This window comes from Electrona antarctica (genome assembly GCF_951216825.1).
Source record: "Electrona antarctica genome assembly, chromosome: 2".
Lineage (NCBI taxonomy): Eukaryota > Metazoa > Chordata > Actinopteri > Myctophiformes > Myctophidae > Electrona > Electrona antarctica.
Genome location: NC_136807.1, coordinates 43,318,442 through 43,333,200, shown reverse-complemented (window position 1 = coordinate 43,333,200; position 14,759 = coordinate 43,318,442). Strand labels below are relative to the sequence as shown.

General features: G+C 42.1%; 1 protein-coding gene across 2 annotated transcripts in view; it reads right to left on the bottom strand.

The window, feature by feature from the left end:
- Positions 1-14,759, bottom strand: part of clstn1 (calsyntenin 1) — a 324,752-nt gene that overhangs the window by 21,194 nt on the left and 288,799 nt on the right. For both annotated transcript variants that reach the window (XM_079494725.1, XM_079494726.1), the window contains 7 exons: positions 9,982-10,104; positions 5,629-5,658; positions 3,770-3,965; positions 3,047-3,255; positions 2,577-2,726; positions 2,055-2,240; positions 1,128-1,376 (listed from right to left, as the gene is read on the bottom strand). In XM_079494725.1, the coding sequence (XP_079350851.1) occupies positions 1,128-1,376; positions 2,055-2,240; positions 2,577-2,726; positions 3,047-3,255; positions 3,770-3,965; positions 5,629-5,658; positions 9,982-10,104 (1,143 nt within the window). The remainder of the gene's footprint in view (positions 1-1,127; positions 1,377-2,054; positions 2,241-2,576; positions 2,727-3,046; positions 3,256-3,769; positions 3,966-5,628; positions 5,659-9,981; positions 10,105-14,759) is intronic.

The following is a 14,759-nucleotide window of genomic DNA, read 5'->3' as shown; positions in this document are numbered from 1 at the left end:
GAAGACATGCAATAGATAGACCATATTCACATGGCAGCCATGTTGGCATTTTGCATTGAAAAAGCAGGGTGGCAACGGGGTGGCATTTCATTACCTTAATGGCAAGATGGCCGCCATGTGAATATGGTCTATGTTTCAATTGGTTGGGCTTTAAAAAGAAGAAAAGTGTTGCACACTCTGGCTCCATATGAGTAAGTTCTTTTTTTATTTATTGACGTCTCGGCCTGCGCTGGCCTTCATCAGAATGAACAAATAGGAGTGTAACAACAAACACTGGTTGGCCACACCGACAAAGGGACACCTGATGGGGATCAGACAATCGATCAGACAACGATCGACTGAGTGAGCAATCAATTACTTAGGCTACCTTCTATTCTTCAGTGCAAATAGTGCAATCGTCAGTTTATTTATTTATTTATTAACTAATTGTTTAGTTATTAACCACTTTAACCCCTGCCGTGCCTATTTCGGAATGTTCAAAAGTAGCGGAAATAGCACATCTACAAGTTCACAACACATTGCATTGTGGCGCATTTTTGCTATAAGATATACATTAACCACTTAAGTGGTCAAAGCAGTATTTACCAGGACGTAATGGTTGTTTTCTTTGATGAATTGAGTATGAAGGACCCCAATGGAAACAAGCCATAGGCTTTCTTGGGTTTAAATCCTCTTAGCGGACCTTGTATTGAACTGTACTTTCCTGTGCTAACTGGAATGTTAATAAAAAAGTATCAATCTATCAATCAATCAATCAATCAATCAATCAAAGTATTGCATTATGCTCATTGCTCTCACGCAGGGCCATTATTACCATAGATATTAAAAAATAGATGCCTCATTGGCTGCTGCAGTTCGTTGGAGCCATGTGTGTTGACGGGAGGGCGGAAGAATTTACACTGGTACGCCGGAAGAGTGGACGGCACACTACGTCACGCTGCCACTCAAGTGACTACTGGCCAATCACAGCGCATCTTTTCCGGGACTTATCAGACCCGAACATGCGCTTTGTGACGCACGCTCATGCTTCCGCAGGGCTTCGCAAGGACTCTCGGGATTTTCTTTGCCCTCCCTTGAGCACATACGCTCCAGAGCCGAAAGGGGCGTCTACCGTCTATGATTATTACCTGTCTTGTCAGAGTTGCACAGGATGGTTTCCTTCTCGTGGGCCCCTGGGCCGTGCCTCATCCACACGGAGATGGTGAAGGGGTCCTTGAGGTTGGTGCTCAGCACGCCGTCGGGCACCTTGATGGCCTGGGTGCCGTTGAACTCAAACACCTGGTCGCTGTCGTGGCCGTTGTCCGTGGGCAGGCCCACCGTCCAGTTGGCAGAGCTGCTGGGCGCGGGCAGCAGCTCCACGGTACCTGTGCTGGCACCTGAAACCAGACACGGGTTTGTTTAGATACATAAGTAGTGAATTAAATAAGAAGCACAGCATGAACTGTTTTTTTGTGGTGGCAAGGAGGCAACCAGGTGCTCAGGAGGTGTGTAGGTATAAAAAATGTAGAAAAGGTAAAAATGTGCTCCTGGGATCAATCGGGATAACACAACGATATAGAGCAAAGAGGAGATCCGGGCACACTTAATGTTAAAAGGAGGAAATATTTTATTGAACCGACATGTTTCGACCTATACGGTCTTCATCAGGGCTGTTTTTTTGTGGTCTTTCAATAAATCAACTAGTTATTTATTTTTTAGTTAATTAAATAAAGAACCAACTAAAATATTTATTGTACTGTGAAGCCAGGAAATATATCTCACTATGTAGTGTAGTCAAATTAATCCTTAACGGTGGATCAAATCACAGCCACCATAATTGTTTATTATGTGGACTGTGATTAGAATAATTTGATTCATAAGTGATTAATTGGTATGTCAGTACATAATATACAACTCCAATCAACTCAATTCAAAGTTTATTTGTAAAGCGCATTTACAATGGCTGATGTCAACCAAAGTGCTATACAGACCAGAACGACAAGACAGCAAAATAAAAATTTAAAAATAAGTCAAATACAAATAATATACACGGTTAAAGGCAGCAACATTCTTACCACACAGCTTGTGAAGGGACTTCTCAGAATAGGTGTCTCTGTCGCAGCCCTTCCCAATGTGGCTGGTCTCCAGCTCGATGCTGGCCTTGATGGAGGTGATTGGCTCATCACAGGTCTCCAAGTGCATGCTGGGAAAAAGAGCCAGGCTGCCTGTGCCTGGCTCATACTCTGTCCTCTTATTGAAGCCTGAGAGGATAATACAGACGGAGAGAGACAGACAGACCGACATAGACAGAGAGACAGAAAGTGAGAGAGAGAGAGAGAGGGGGGGGGAGTGAGATTCCCTTCAGCGCACAAACAATAACAGACTTACTTTGCTAATTTATTAAGAGGCTGTTTTAATTATCCCAACCACATTAAAAGTTCTAAGAGCTTAGGGGAGTTAAATAACCTTCTGACAATGTCTTCCTGTGTGTGTTCTGTGAGCAAGTCATGGCGCTTTTGTTCCCCACAGACACACACTATCAGTGACGTAACTTGGTGAAACAGAGTGTGTAAGGGAACTAAGGGGAGCTTTGATACCTTGCCAGCCGGGCTTGCAGGTGGGCTTGATGTTGATCTTGACCAGCACATCCTCTGAGGCACGGTTCTTCCCACAGTCGTAGGCAGTCACGGTCAGCTTGTACATGTGCTCTTTGGCATAGTTCAGTTTCTCTGTGTTCTTGATAAAACCTGGGCAAATAAAAAGAAGAAAGTCAAGCTTACAAAGTGAAATATCATGCTGTTGTTTTTTTGTTTATTTACCGACAATGTGACGGTATTCTGTGCATGACTATTGCTCCTTTCAGAAGATATTTACACACATTTCAGTTAGATGTTCAGCGAAATAAACCAACACATTAATTGGATGATCGACTTCTGTGACATTTCAAGGAGACCGTGCTGGTCTCCAAAGGCAGCAACGTGTGGTGAATTCAAAATAAGTCTTACACCTCGGCTGTTCAAACACAGATCAATGGACAATGTGACCGGACTGTTACTTGTATCCTTACCGTCCTTGTCCACAGTGAATGGCACGTCGGGGGTGACGATCTCGTAGCTGCAAATTTGGCTGAACTGGAAGGAGCAGTCGGCATCTACTGCCTCCACCTTCAGAATGCTGTCGTATTTTTTGCCCTCAATGACCGTGGCTTTGTAAGACTTCTCCTTGAACACTGGCGAATACTCGTTGATGTCATTCACTTGGATGTGGACAGTGGCCCTGTTGGGGACGCATTCAAAGTTATGAAACTGTTCGAGAAGCATCACGGTTAAAATATAATTATTTATTATAACAAGTATTTTGTATAGTCCCTTTGATCTATCTGTTTAAAATAACACTGCTTTGAGGGTATATGCTTTCCTGTACAATTACATCTTTATTCACAATGAAGTGAACAGCTGAATGCATTGATTCATCCGATCGAAATTACTCTCAACAAACTGCTGAAGCAAGCAATGGTAAATCTGGTTCTCCGGTTACCTTAAAAGCACCTAAATCCATCAAGATGAAGTTACGGGCAGAGGAGGACCGTACAACAAAGCACTCATGTAGGATGCAAAGTATTATCATCCTATTTAGTTTAGGCCCGTTTTGACCCAAACAACTGTAGATCTGATATTTTCATGTTATGTTTAAAAGAAATTGAAAGATTTTAAAATATGTCCAAAATAGGGACACCAGGTCCAAATTTGTTTGGGTTAGGCATCCATGCCCACCTGTGATGACTACTTACTTGTGGGATTTCTTCATGTTGGCTCCATCGGGGCCCTCGCCGCAGTCATAGGCCTGGATTGTGAAAGTATGCTCCTTCTGAAGTTCACAGTCCAGCCTTTCCTTGGCTCGGATCACCCCTTCTCCGGTGGACTTGTCCAGGACTACTGCCTCAAAGGGGACATTCTGCCCATGGATCCTGAAGCCGCAAATCTCACCTGAACATCAATCAAAAGAGTTCTTTGCTCAGAATAAGTAGTGAAACGTGTGCATGTTTTGATATTTCAAAACCAAAGGATACGTTAACAACAAAACGATATAATCACACAAAACAAATTAAGATCAGCGAAAGGTTTTGGCAGCCAGGGGATTTAAAACACTGGGGGGGGGGGGGGGGGGGTGCTATCCGTGGAGGAAGCCAAAGCACTGTATGGGTGAGTACTTGAGGGGGATTTGGGAGAGGGTGTGGGGGTGGCTATTTAGTACCAATGCCATAAAGGACTTTGTGTCTAATCCAAGCCATTTGAAACACATTAGCATCCAGTCATGCAGGTAAAAACCGAAAAAGGATGTGGACAGGCATTTCACAGGAGTACTTTATGTATATTGAATCAAAATCATATTACTAAACTAAACCCAAAAGGTAAGGGAGTATAAGGCCTACATTTACATGAAGAATAACACCATTTGTGTTAGACATCATTTTTTCTGTGCAGTGAATAATTGCAGCCTATCTAAGAGGGGGAAAACCAACAAACAAAATCCAAACATTCTATGCAATAGACAGCATTATAATAAAGTGATGCAGAACCATTTCAGGGAGTCATCAAAACCTAATTCTGTGAGACACAAGAATTAACCCGAGTTCCTCTGGAACAACATCTCCAGTATATACAGTGTAACATGTGTTTAATTGAGGGAAGTCTTCCTGTGCAATTTTGCCTCTCGCCCCAAACTGAGAAATGAACACAAAATGAAATCATAGACGACCAAATCGGTACAATAGCAGTCGTTAAATAAAAAGCACTGGATGAGAACTGGGGTTAGAAATATCAACTTGCTTGACATCCACATCAAATGATAACTGCAGCCATGCTATGATAAGAGATTAGTGGTGGAGAATTAACTAAAGGCTTCCACTAAGGCAAAAATGCAACAACAGAAACTTCACAGCGGAGAGAGTTTGCATAAGTTAACAATCTCAGCAAGTTGGCTCTGAAGACTCCTGAAATGTCAGGAGTCCACACGAGTCATTATACTCTACCAATCAAACCAATGTAAACCAGATGGTTTCTTAAAAGGCACCAGTAACAAAGTCAATATCTTGACAGTGTAAATAACTTTGATAAATATCTCCGAATTCATGTCTTGTTTCTAAAATACCAATTTCAGCATTAATTCCTGCTCCAATTGATTTTGCTGTATGTTATCAGCTAGTGAACTTAATTTAGTAAAGAAATTCAGCATTTCAGAGTTCACTGTCTGAACAAATCTGCCTAATATTGCCTTTGCATTTGAGATCTTTTGACATAAAATTATTTATATATTTGCCTAAATGGCAGCAAATATGCTTGAGAACGTTCCTTGTCCCTACTTCTGGCTGAAGAACTGTTAGTGTCTGCAAACTACAATGGATGTCTCATGCACAGATATTTCTAAGTACGCTCAGCCCCACATCACACTTTTCATCCAGTTATTGGAGCACCATAAAAGTCAGGGTGAGGAAAACAAGGAGTTGGAAAATAAAAAAGAAATGGGAAGGAAGTTACAGAGCATGGAGGGTGTAGAGTTTCTGTGTAGAGTGCGGATGCTGCATTTGCGTTAGTGGGTTAATAATAATAAACAACTGAGCACAAGGCAGGTGAAAGAGCCCATCATCACCTTCGTTGGTGAGGGTCACCTCAAAACTCTCTACAGGAAGGGAGAGAAGATAGACCCAGATCAGTGAAGGAAAAGGAAGTTCAGATGTTATAATACAAAGAGGACAGAAAGAAGGACATATATTTTGCCATTCGCAGATACACATTCACTTTGAGCGGAAATAATTCAGCTTTGAATAAATGTACGTTTCAGCAGTCCAAGAAAGTCTTCAGCCAGATGAAATGAAAGAACAGTTTACAATCTGCAGAGATCTGTTAAAAGCCACTTCAGTCCAAGGCTTTGTCATTTGGTTCTGGCAAACTCTTGGAAGAAATAGGAAACTAGTGGAAATTAAGCAGGACATAAAATGACAACGGACAGTAAACAGACATTTTAATACCAGTCTTTAAAATTGAAATAAATACATCAAGCTCAGCTTCATTCACAGATCATCATAAACAATAATCAATATACAAAAAAAAAAGCTGGTAACATAACCGATTTAGCTTGATTAATCCTAATTAAAATGCTCCAAGAACTAATCTAAAAGCTATCTGGGGGTAATACAATACAGCTCAAGCACTTCTTTCCCATTACGGTGGCGTTCTGCTTGGCTGATTGTTTTAGAGAGTGCCAGTCAGGGCCTCTTGCGGGTTGAGCTGTCCATTTTGTTTTCCTCCCGGCAATTAGAAATGGACTTCCCATTAGAGCCCGCTGTTCAGGGCCAGTCATGCAGTGAGAGCTATGGTGGTGCTGGTGGTGGGCCTCTGTCCTCTCCGTGTTCACACTAGCCCTAATGACCAGCTCAAACATGACAGGCTAGAGCAGGGCTGGGCAACTTTGACGATGGCAAGGGCCACTATATTTCCACACTCACTCCCTAGGGCCATATATTACTGTCGTAGCAAAAATAGACGATCTACAAGCTCAAAACGCGTCGCGCTGCGACGCGTTTTGAGCTTGTAGATCGGCTATTTTTGCTATTTTCAAATTGAAATCTTGAATTATTTTTTTGCTATTTTTTAATTGGAATCCTGAAAATTAACATTTTTATGTCATTTCAAATGCCTTTAATTATATTTGTGTTGAGCAATGAGCTACTAATTTAGACTGAAGTAATTCAAGCGGGTCGTGTTTGGCATGTTGTGGAATTGTAACAGCTGAAATCAATATTATATCAGTTTTCGGACATTAACCTGAGGGCCACATTAAGTGAAGGTGGGGGCCGCATGTGGCCCCCGGGCCGCCAGTTGCCCACCCCTGGGGTAGAGCAATCCCTCAGCATATCAGTGGGCATATCAACTCAGTTCAGGCAACTACCCTCTGGGTTCTTTGCGTAATGCCTAGCACAATAACTGTTATATACTGATCCTAATTGATTTACACACTGTACGGAAATTAAATGAATCCAGTGGCTTCCTCAAAACAAAAAACAAACTGTGGTATGCTTTGGAAAATGTCCAGCAGAAATGTCAAGTACACTGTGAGTTGTAGTCAGTGTGCTAACCGTGCCCAGACCACCGGTATGGTCCTTTAACACTTCAGAGTCAGACTTAGAAAGATGCTTAAAGTCAATATATCAAACTAATGTACACATGTCCAGACACACAATCTCCAGCACCTTTCTTCTCAATACATCCCCCCTCCACTAGCTCAAATCCAGTGATTGGCGTGTGTAGTCAAGCCCCTAAGGCCTGTGGGTCGACGTTACAGTGAAACTTGTTTGTTCACGCAGAGGAGGGATTGACTCGGAGGAGGTTGGCAGAGCAGAGGGACCCCTGCTGCCACGTGAAATGAGATTGATGGCTCTTGGGAGACCCAATTCACAGGGACACACTGTCCATTCTGCAAAGCCCTGTTCATCAAAGAGGGAGGGAGCCCCCACTGAAAGCTGAAAGGGCACCACGCTATCAACTCAACTCTAATATACTGAGAAAGGAGCTGGACATCATGTGATGAATGGGTCATGTGGGCATAGTACTTGATTCCAGTCACTCTGATGTTGGGGACTCTATGCTCTATGCTACAGGGGGCCTGATGTTGGGGACTCTATGCTCTATGCTACAGGGCGCCTGATGTTGGGGACTCTATGCTCTATGCTACAGGGCGGCTGTGGCTCAGGAGGTAGAGCAGGTCGTCCAATGATCCATGGGTTGGCGGTTCGAATCCCGGCTCCTCCTGTCCACATGTCGAAGTGTCCTTGGGCAAGACACTGAACCCCAGTGGTTACCACCATTGGTGTGTGAATGTGGGAAGTGAGGACGCTGCCGTCGATTGCTCGCCGCTTCACCTCCCAATGTATGAATGAATGGACTATTGTAAAGCGCCTTGAGTAAGCACGCAGTGCATAGAAAAATGCAATCCATTATTATTATTATGCTGGGCACGTGCATTTTATCGATCAATAGTCAGTGGTTGCTAATTGAATCAAATGCCAGGACACATCTAAATCTGTCACTTCACACAAATCCATAAGAGATACAGATTCTACACTGCAAAATCAGACAATGTATAAGCTTAAATATGTGTTAGAGCCAGACCAATCGGTTTGACCGATATATTGGCCATCATTTGACCTTTCTTGACAACAAAACGTTTATTTTTATCATTTGTTTGCTCATTAGTTTAATGTTCTCTAATAGAAAATGTAATAAAATCTAAGTTTTTCAGATTTAGGAGTTTAACTCACTTTTCGATAAAATATTGATCAAAACATCAGTAATTGGTAGGCATGTAACGATATATCGTATATCGATATCAATATTAATCCCGGCGATATATATCGACTTAATACAAAATAAAATTTGATTTTCAAAAAGGGGGGGCTAGTGAATTATGGTGTGTGTGATATGAAATGTGAGCTTTAATCATATTCCATCATATTCAAGTGCTTTTGGAGAGAAATGAGAGACTGACCATGCAGTCACTTTCAGTAGTAGAAGCCTGCAGAGGGGAGCTGTGTGTGTCTGTGACTGTGCCCAGGTGATGGTCGTTGATGCTCATTAATACATCAAGGAAGGCAATTATGTTTCTGCACTCTCAAATAGGTCTACAAACTACATCTATCCTAAGATGCCATCAAAGAAAGCTTTTTTTTACATGTTAACTCGAGCTAGGTTCTAGATTTTTCAGTCATTTAAAATATTGTGAAAAATCATATCGTGAACCTCATATCGTGATACGTATCATATCGTGAGTTGAGTGTATCGTTACATGCCTAGTAATTGGTGGTCTAGGACTTGTAAAAATAGGGATTGGCATCAAATCACACCCAAAAATCTGGCATGGGTCTGGTTGGTATATGTGATAACAGTTGAATGAAAGGCAGGGAGCAGTATGAGCGAGGATCATAGAGCTCATGAGATTGAGATGGGGGAGGGGGAACATTCCCGACGCCATGGGGCTTTGAACCTTGGCCAAAGTCAATCCCCAGTGATTAAAAACTCCCGGTCTAATGCTGCCGTGGCACATAAGGCACACTAATTGTGCCTCTCTTTGGGGACAAAAAAAAAACATTAAAAGCTAACTTTGTTTGATGTGAATATGAAAAGGTCCTAATGGTGGATATGGTGGCCAGCTGTAGTCATAAAACACCCTTCATGCGGCATACCCCCCAGCAATCTACTCCTGACACTGTAAATAAATACATAAGAGTAGTTGGCAGTTTTCTTTAGATAAGATAAGTTATAATATTAACCTCATACACTAAAGATATACGTGTATGTACAACAAAATGTGGAGTGTTGGCATCACAGTGCCTATCACTTGTAAGCAGTACAGAGGAAAGAGCCCTTGTTGGTAAGAATTGAATTGAATTGAATTGAATTGAATTGAATTGAATTGAATTGAATTGAATTGAATTGAATTGAATTGAATTGAATTGAATTGAATTGAATTGAATTGAATTGAATTGAATTGAATTGAATTGAATTGAATTGAATCGAATCGAATCGATCATAGATGGGACTGGGAACTTATATTAATCAATTGGTCCAAAGTTCTATTCAAACCTAGATTTACACTGTAAAAAGTGTTAATGCTCAGGTTTATGCTGTGTAGGGTTACACAATTCCTCTTCAAATGACAAATGTATGTCTGACCCAAAAGAGTAATCCATCCCAGACATGATCATTCATGTCTCTCAAACATACACACAGATTCCGTGGCAAGCTCTCTCAAAAGTGCAAAGTTCTTCAATCTGTCACGATGAAAGATTATCTGAAATCTGCAAGGGTAAAAACGTATAACTATAGCGTGTGTTTAAATTAAACGTTCTTTGATATGGTTAAACTGGAAGGAGAGGAGAGTGATTCAATGATACTGAACTGCTGAGACAGCACTGGAAGGATAGCGTCGTCAAGCCTCCTCTCTCACCTGCGTAGCGCAGCGGTGCATCCTTGTCCAGTGCAATCAGCGGCGGGTCCAGTAGCACTTTGTCATCGTTCTCCGTCACGATCCCATGGTACGTCGTCTCGATCCATGGTTTGTGCTTATTAACTGCAGGAGAGAAAGATAGAAGAGAGAGAGAGAGAGAGAGAGAGATGGATGGAGGGAGTGAGGGAGGAAGAGAGAGTCCGTGTATTGGATTAGATTTTGTTTTATGTGCCAAACACAATCAAACTTCAGAGTCCTAGAAATATACCTCAGACCATCCTCTACATAATTGCTGAGCCTGCATCATCACGTCCTGCAGTGGTACAAACCCGTTACGGAATTCTTTGAAAAAGATGAATGATAAGCCCTATATACTGTATATGTCCTGCCCAAGGTAACGTTTCCTGAGAGATACAGCTGCAGTCCATACTAACGAATGGGGTTTGACAGGCAATATCATCGTGGGCGGTGTGACAGCTCCAGTGAGATTCAGACGCACACGGCGCCTATAGGAGCAGCAGTGGAGGCTGCTCATTACAGCCCAGCGTTCTGCCTTGAGAGAGCCTGGGAAACAACCCAGCTGCACACAGCCCTCTGTTTGGATGGCCGCTGCAGAAGAAAGGCTACTGTATATAGTGACTGCATGACACATGGCGTGCAGTTAGATAGCCGTGTTCATGCATGGGAGAATTCAGTCTGCACTCTCCTACAGCAATGTTTATGTCCCCTATGAGTGGGACGGGGGCATAATGTCAGAATAAGTTAAAACAGCACACATCCTCCGATCTGAGCCAAAACTGTTAAACTAACAGATGTCATGAACAAAAGCAAGGGCTTGCAACTCACTTTGTAATGCTCCAGGTACATTTATTCACAATCACAGCAGGCAGGACATACAACGTTTCGACCCGTATTGGTCTTTCTCTGGCATAATGTGACACTGACAAGAGCTAGTAGTAGGACACTGAGGGGTATACTGGAATGCCAAGTAGAGGAAGGCCACAATTTACCTCACACTGACCCTTTGACCCCATGTCATTATGGTGCCATCGGGAGACGCGGCATGTCCAACACTACGGTCATCATAATTAGTCCACAGCTGTAGTACATGGCCCATTACCCCCAGAGATTGTTCTCAAGATCAACGACATTTGGGGTTTAACTCGATTCACATTCCAATTTGCACATATTGCATTTAGATTAGCCACATTAACCCAAGTGCCACGTTAACCCTATAGCTTCCCTATTCTGGAAGCAAAATCTCAAGGAGCTGACCTACAAGCTAACAAACGTGCCATGTTGTGAACTGTATCTTTGACAAAGAGATTTGGTGTGTAGAGGGGAAAAAAGAGAAGATCAAGTATAGAGCCCTGGGAGACCCCCCAGATAGTATATACTGTATCTTACAGTACAAGTAAGAAACCAGTACAAGTGAGAAAAACCTAAAGCGGGCGCCCGTTTTTTTCGGCGCGGGAGGCCATGGCTAGGTCAGGTCCCTTTGACTGGGTGCCTTTGACCCGGCCTCGTCCCTTCCCGTCCTCGTCCCCTCCTCGCTCCATTTTTTTCACTTTTACTGTTTTCTGTAATACTGTAGGGTTTAAGTGGTTAATCCTATGATGAGAAGGGGAAAAGACATCTGAATGATGCACCGGTGGTGACCCTACAAGCTTCTTCTTTCTCTGGTGCATGTTATTCTGTCTGGAACGATCAATCATTTATACAATCATAAATCTAAAGCTAGTGTAACCTATACAACTGGTCCAGCTGGTGCCTACCATTGCTAATCCTCTTAATTTTGATGCATTAGAGACATCAATTCCATTGGAGTTGGTGTCTGTCTGAGCAGTATTGTGATTCCAAATAAAACGAGGAACAGTGATCATTAGCAACCAGAATAATAGATGAACTTCCAGAAAAAGCCACAAAAGGACACACAAACCCGTTAAAGAAAGCAGGGGAGAAAATATACAGGCTTGTTGCTAAATCTTTTATACAACATTTATCAGTATGCCAAAGCCAATTTCAGCAAAATAAATGAGTCTTGTTTTAAGGGATATTACATAATTTAATAGTATTTCTAAGTTAATTATCCAATCATTGAACATTAATTATAAGCTATTCACACTTGACTGGGATTGCGTGGCACTGGGCACTAAATTAAACTAAGACATTCCATTTTACTTGTTTTTTGCCGAGAGGTACAGTTATGCAATTTACCTTTTACCTTGTCCGAAGATAAATTACACAGACCCTCAGCTTTTCATTATTCAGATGTATAAATTAAGCCTGCTTTAAGATTTATTAATCTAAAATGTGTGCTATAGCCCCTCCTATACACAGGTTTAATGTTTGTCTTTAGTTCAAACTTTATTTAGTAAACGCATTGACAATGAAGAGAAAATGTACGTCATAATGTGTCGTTACGTCATATTGTCTCTTTATTGTTAATGGCGTTTAATGTTTGTGTTGGCACCGTTTGTTTTACATCACCATTACATCACCTAATCAACATGAGTTAGACTTTAATATAATAGCGCCCCTCACTTCACACAGGTGTTATTTTTAATATTCCAATGACAATTAAAGGATGGATATCATGCAAAATGTTAATTTGAACAGATTTCATTTTATTTGTCTGGGGTGGGGGTGGTCGCTACTTCTCTTTGTCTTGCCAAAGTGCACTAGGGTGGTTTCATGTGATGTGGAAAATTGCATTTAGACTAATACGCAAGGCTTAGCCTACATACCACGGCAGAAATACAGACATGACATGACAGCCTCATCAATTCTGACAAAACACAGGACATCCACATGTAGGCTAAAAGTAGCACCATGCTAAAACAAGACAAGCATTTTGAGCCTTATAATCAATCTTTTCCTATGTATCTTCATGTGGCCTTAATTGTAATGGTTGCCTGGGATGTCTGTCTGCCACACCAGACTACAATAATATATATCTACCTCTCACATGAACTATTGGCCCAGTCACATGTGGGCCTTAAATTTGTCCATGGCTCTGCCAAGGCCAACATACCTACAGCAACAACACTTTCAATGCTCCAATGTTCATGTCAAACAGTCCTATTCTAAGCCTATAACCTGTGCCTTAGCCTTAGTCATAAAAGAATGGGGGGAAATCAATTAATCAAATTATTTAATAAATTATTGTATTGATCAAATTACGGTATTGATTAATGGATAGACAGAAAGGTTAATGAAACTTAATGTCTAGTAATCAAATAGTGTTGTAAATACATATATGCCATTTACAACATCACCCAAATCGGAATCATTGTCTTTGTTCCATCCATCTATCTCTCTGTCTATAAATGCACCACATCTCTGTCTGTGTGTACGGTTGTAATGCACGCAACTCGAGAACCGCGTTCCACACCCCCACAGGGAGTGCAGTGCCCGGTGTCGAGTTGGTCGGACCCACGGTTGTCCAGAACCGCCACAAAAGGCCCGGGCTCTGGACAGGGCCCCTGCCCAGGGTCCATATATGGAATTGTCCTGTTCTGACGTCACAACACTCCATATTTGGGAATGCCTGACACAAATCTCCATATATGGACATAAAAGGGACACAGATGGGTGGGACGGGTCGGGTACTCTGACACGGGTACAACGGGTATTGCAAAGCCGGGTGGGGCATGGATCTCCAACTTCCATCGTTACCGACTCGGTGCTCTACAGCCGGGCACTGGTCTAGTACATAATAAATTAGGCAAAATATTTTGCCTTGCGTTTTCATGTGTCTGATTTCATTTTTACTCACCATTTTATAAGATGCGGCCTTCCTCAGCGCTGAGGAAGGCCAACAAGGCCGAAACGCGTCAGTTGTCCGCTCTCGTCAGAGAGTCTGCTCTCGTCAGAGAGTCCGCTCTCGTCAGAGAGTCCGCTCTCGTCAGATAGCGGACATAGAATACATGCATGTGAAAAGGACATTTTGAGTGCTGGCATTTTCTTGATTTCATCCTGTATCTTCGAGCCTTGCACCGTGAAGGATTTCATTCTAACCTGGAGTGCTACTCTACTCCAAAATATTCTCACGATGGTTGCTTGCAGCCCCACAGTATTTGTTTTCCTTAGAAGGGCAGTATATTTGCGTGTAAGTGTCTTTTTCTGAGTTTTCAAAGGGACTCTGAAGACCCACCAAACATAAACAGTATATTCAATTAAAAAAAAATGTCATGACATTTTAAAATAATATAATTTAGTCTCCCAACAGGATAGGAAATTCAGATAATATCCAGAAGCCTTATTAGCCTGACAACTCTGACACAAGCTAATCAACCGCATGCTGCGTTGCTGAGGGACATCATCGTGATTCATGAGAGACATGAGTCACACTCCAAACAGGGACTGTCATTGGCACAAAATTGGGCAGCCTAGTGAAAGCACTCTTGAATAACAATGAATAAAAGAGACAGTAATGCTCGGCATAGCACTCAAGTCTGATATACTTGAGTTGACATGACTGACAAATAGCGACGGTAGCTCACGTTGGGAGCCTGTACTGTAGATCTGCTGTTTTCGCTATACTTTTGAACATAAGCAAAAATGTGTTTGCCTGAGTGTGACATGTCCAAAATACGGTGGCCAGGGCTAATGTGGTTAAATGAAGCTAATAACATCTTGTATTGCAACATCTTGCAATAACATACATGAGTCAATAACATACATGAGTCATGACTGAGTGGGAACTAGATGAGAAAGGAGAAGAAGATGACTCAGGAGGACTTCAAAAAGCGGACAGCACAACTGCCATTGGATCA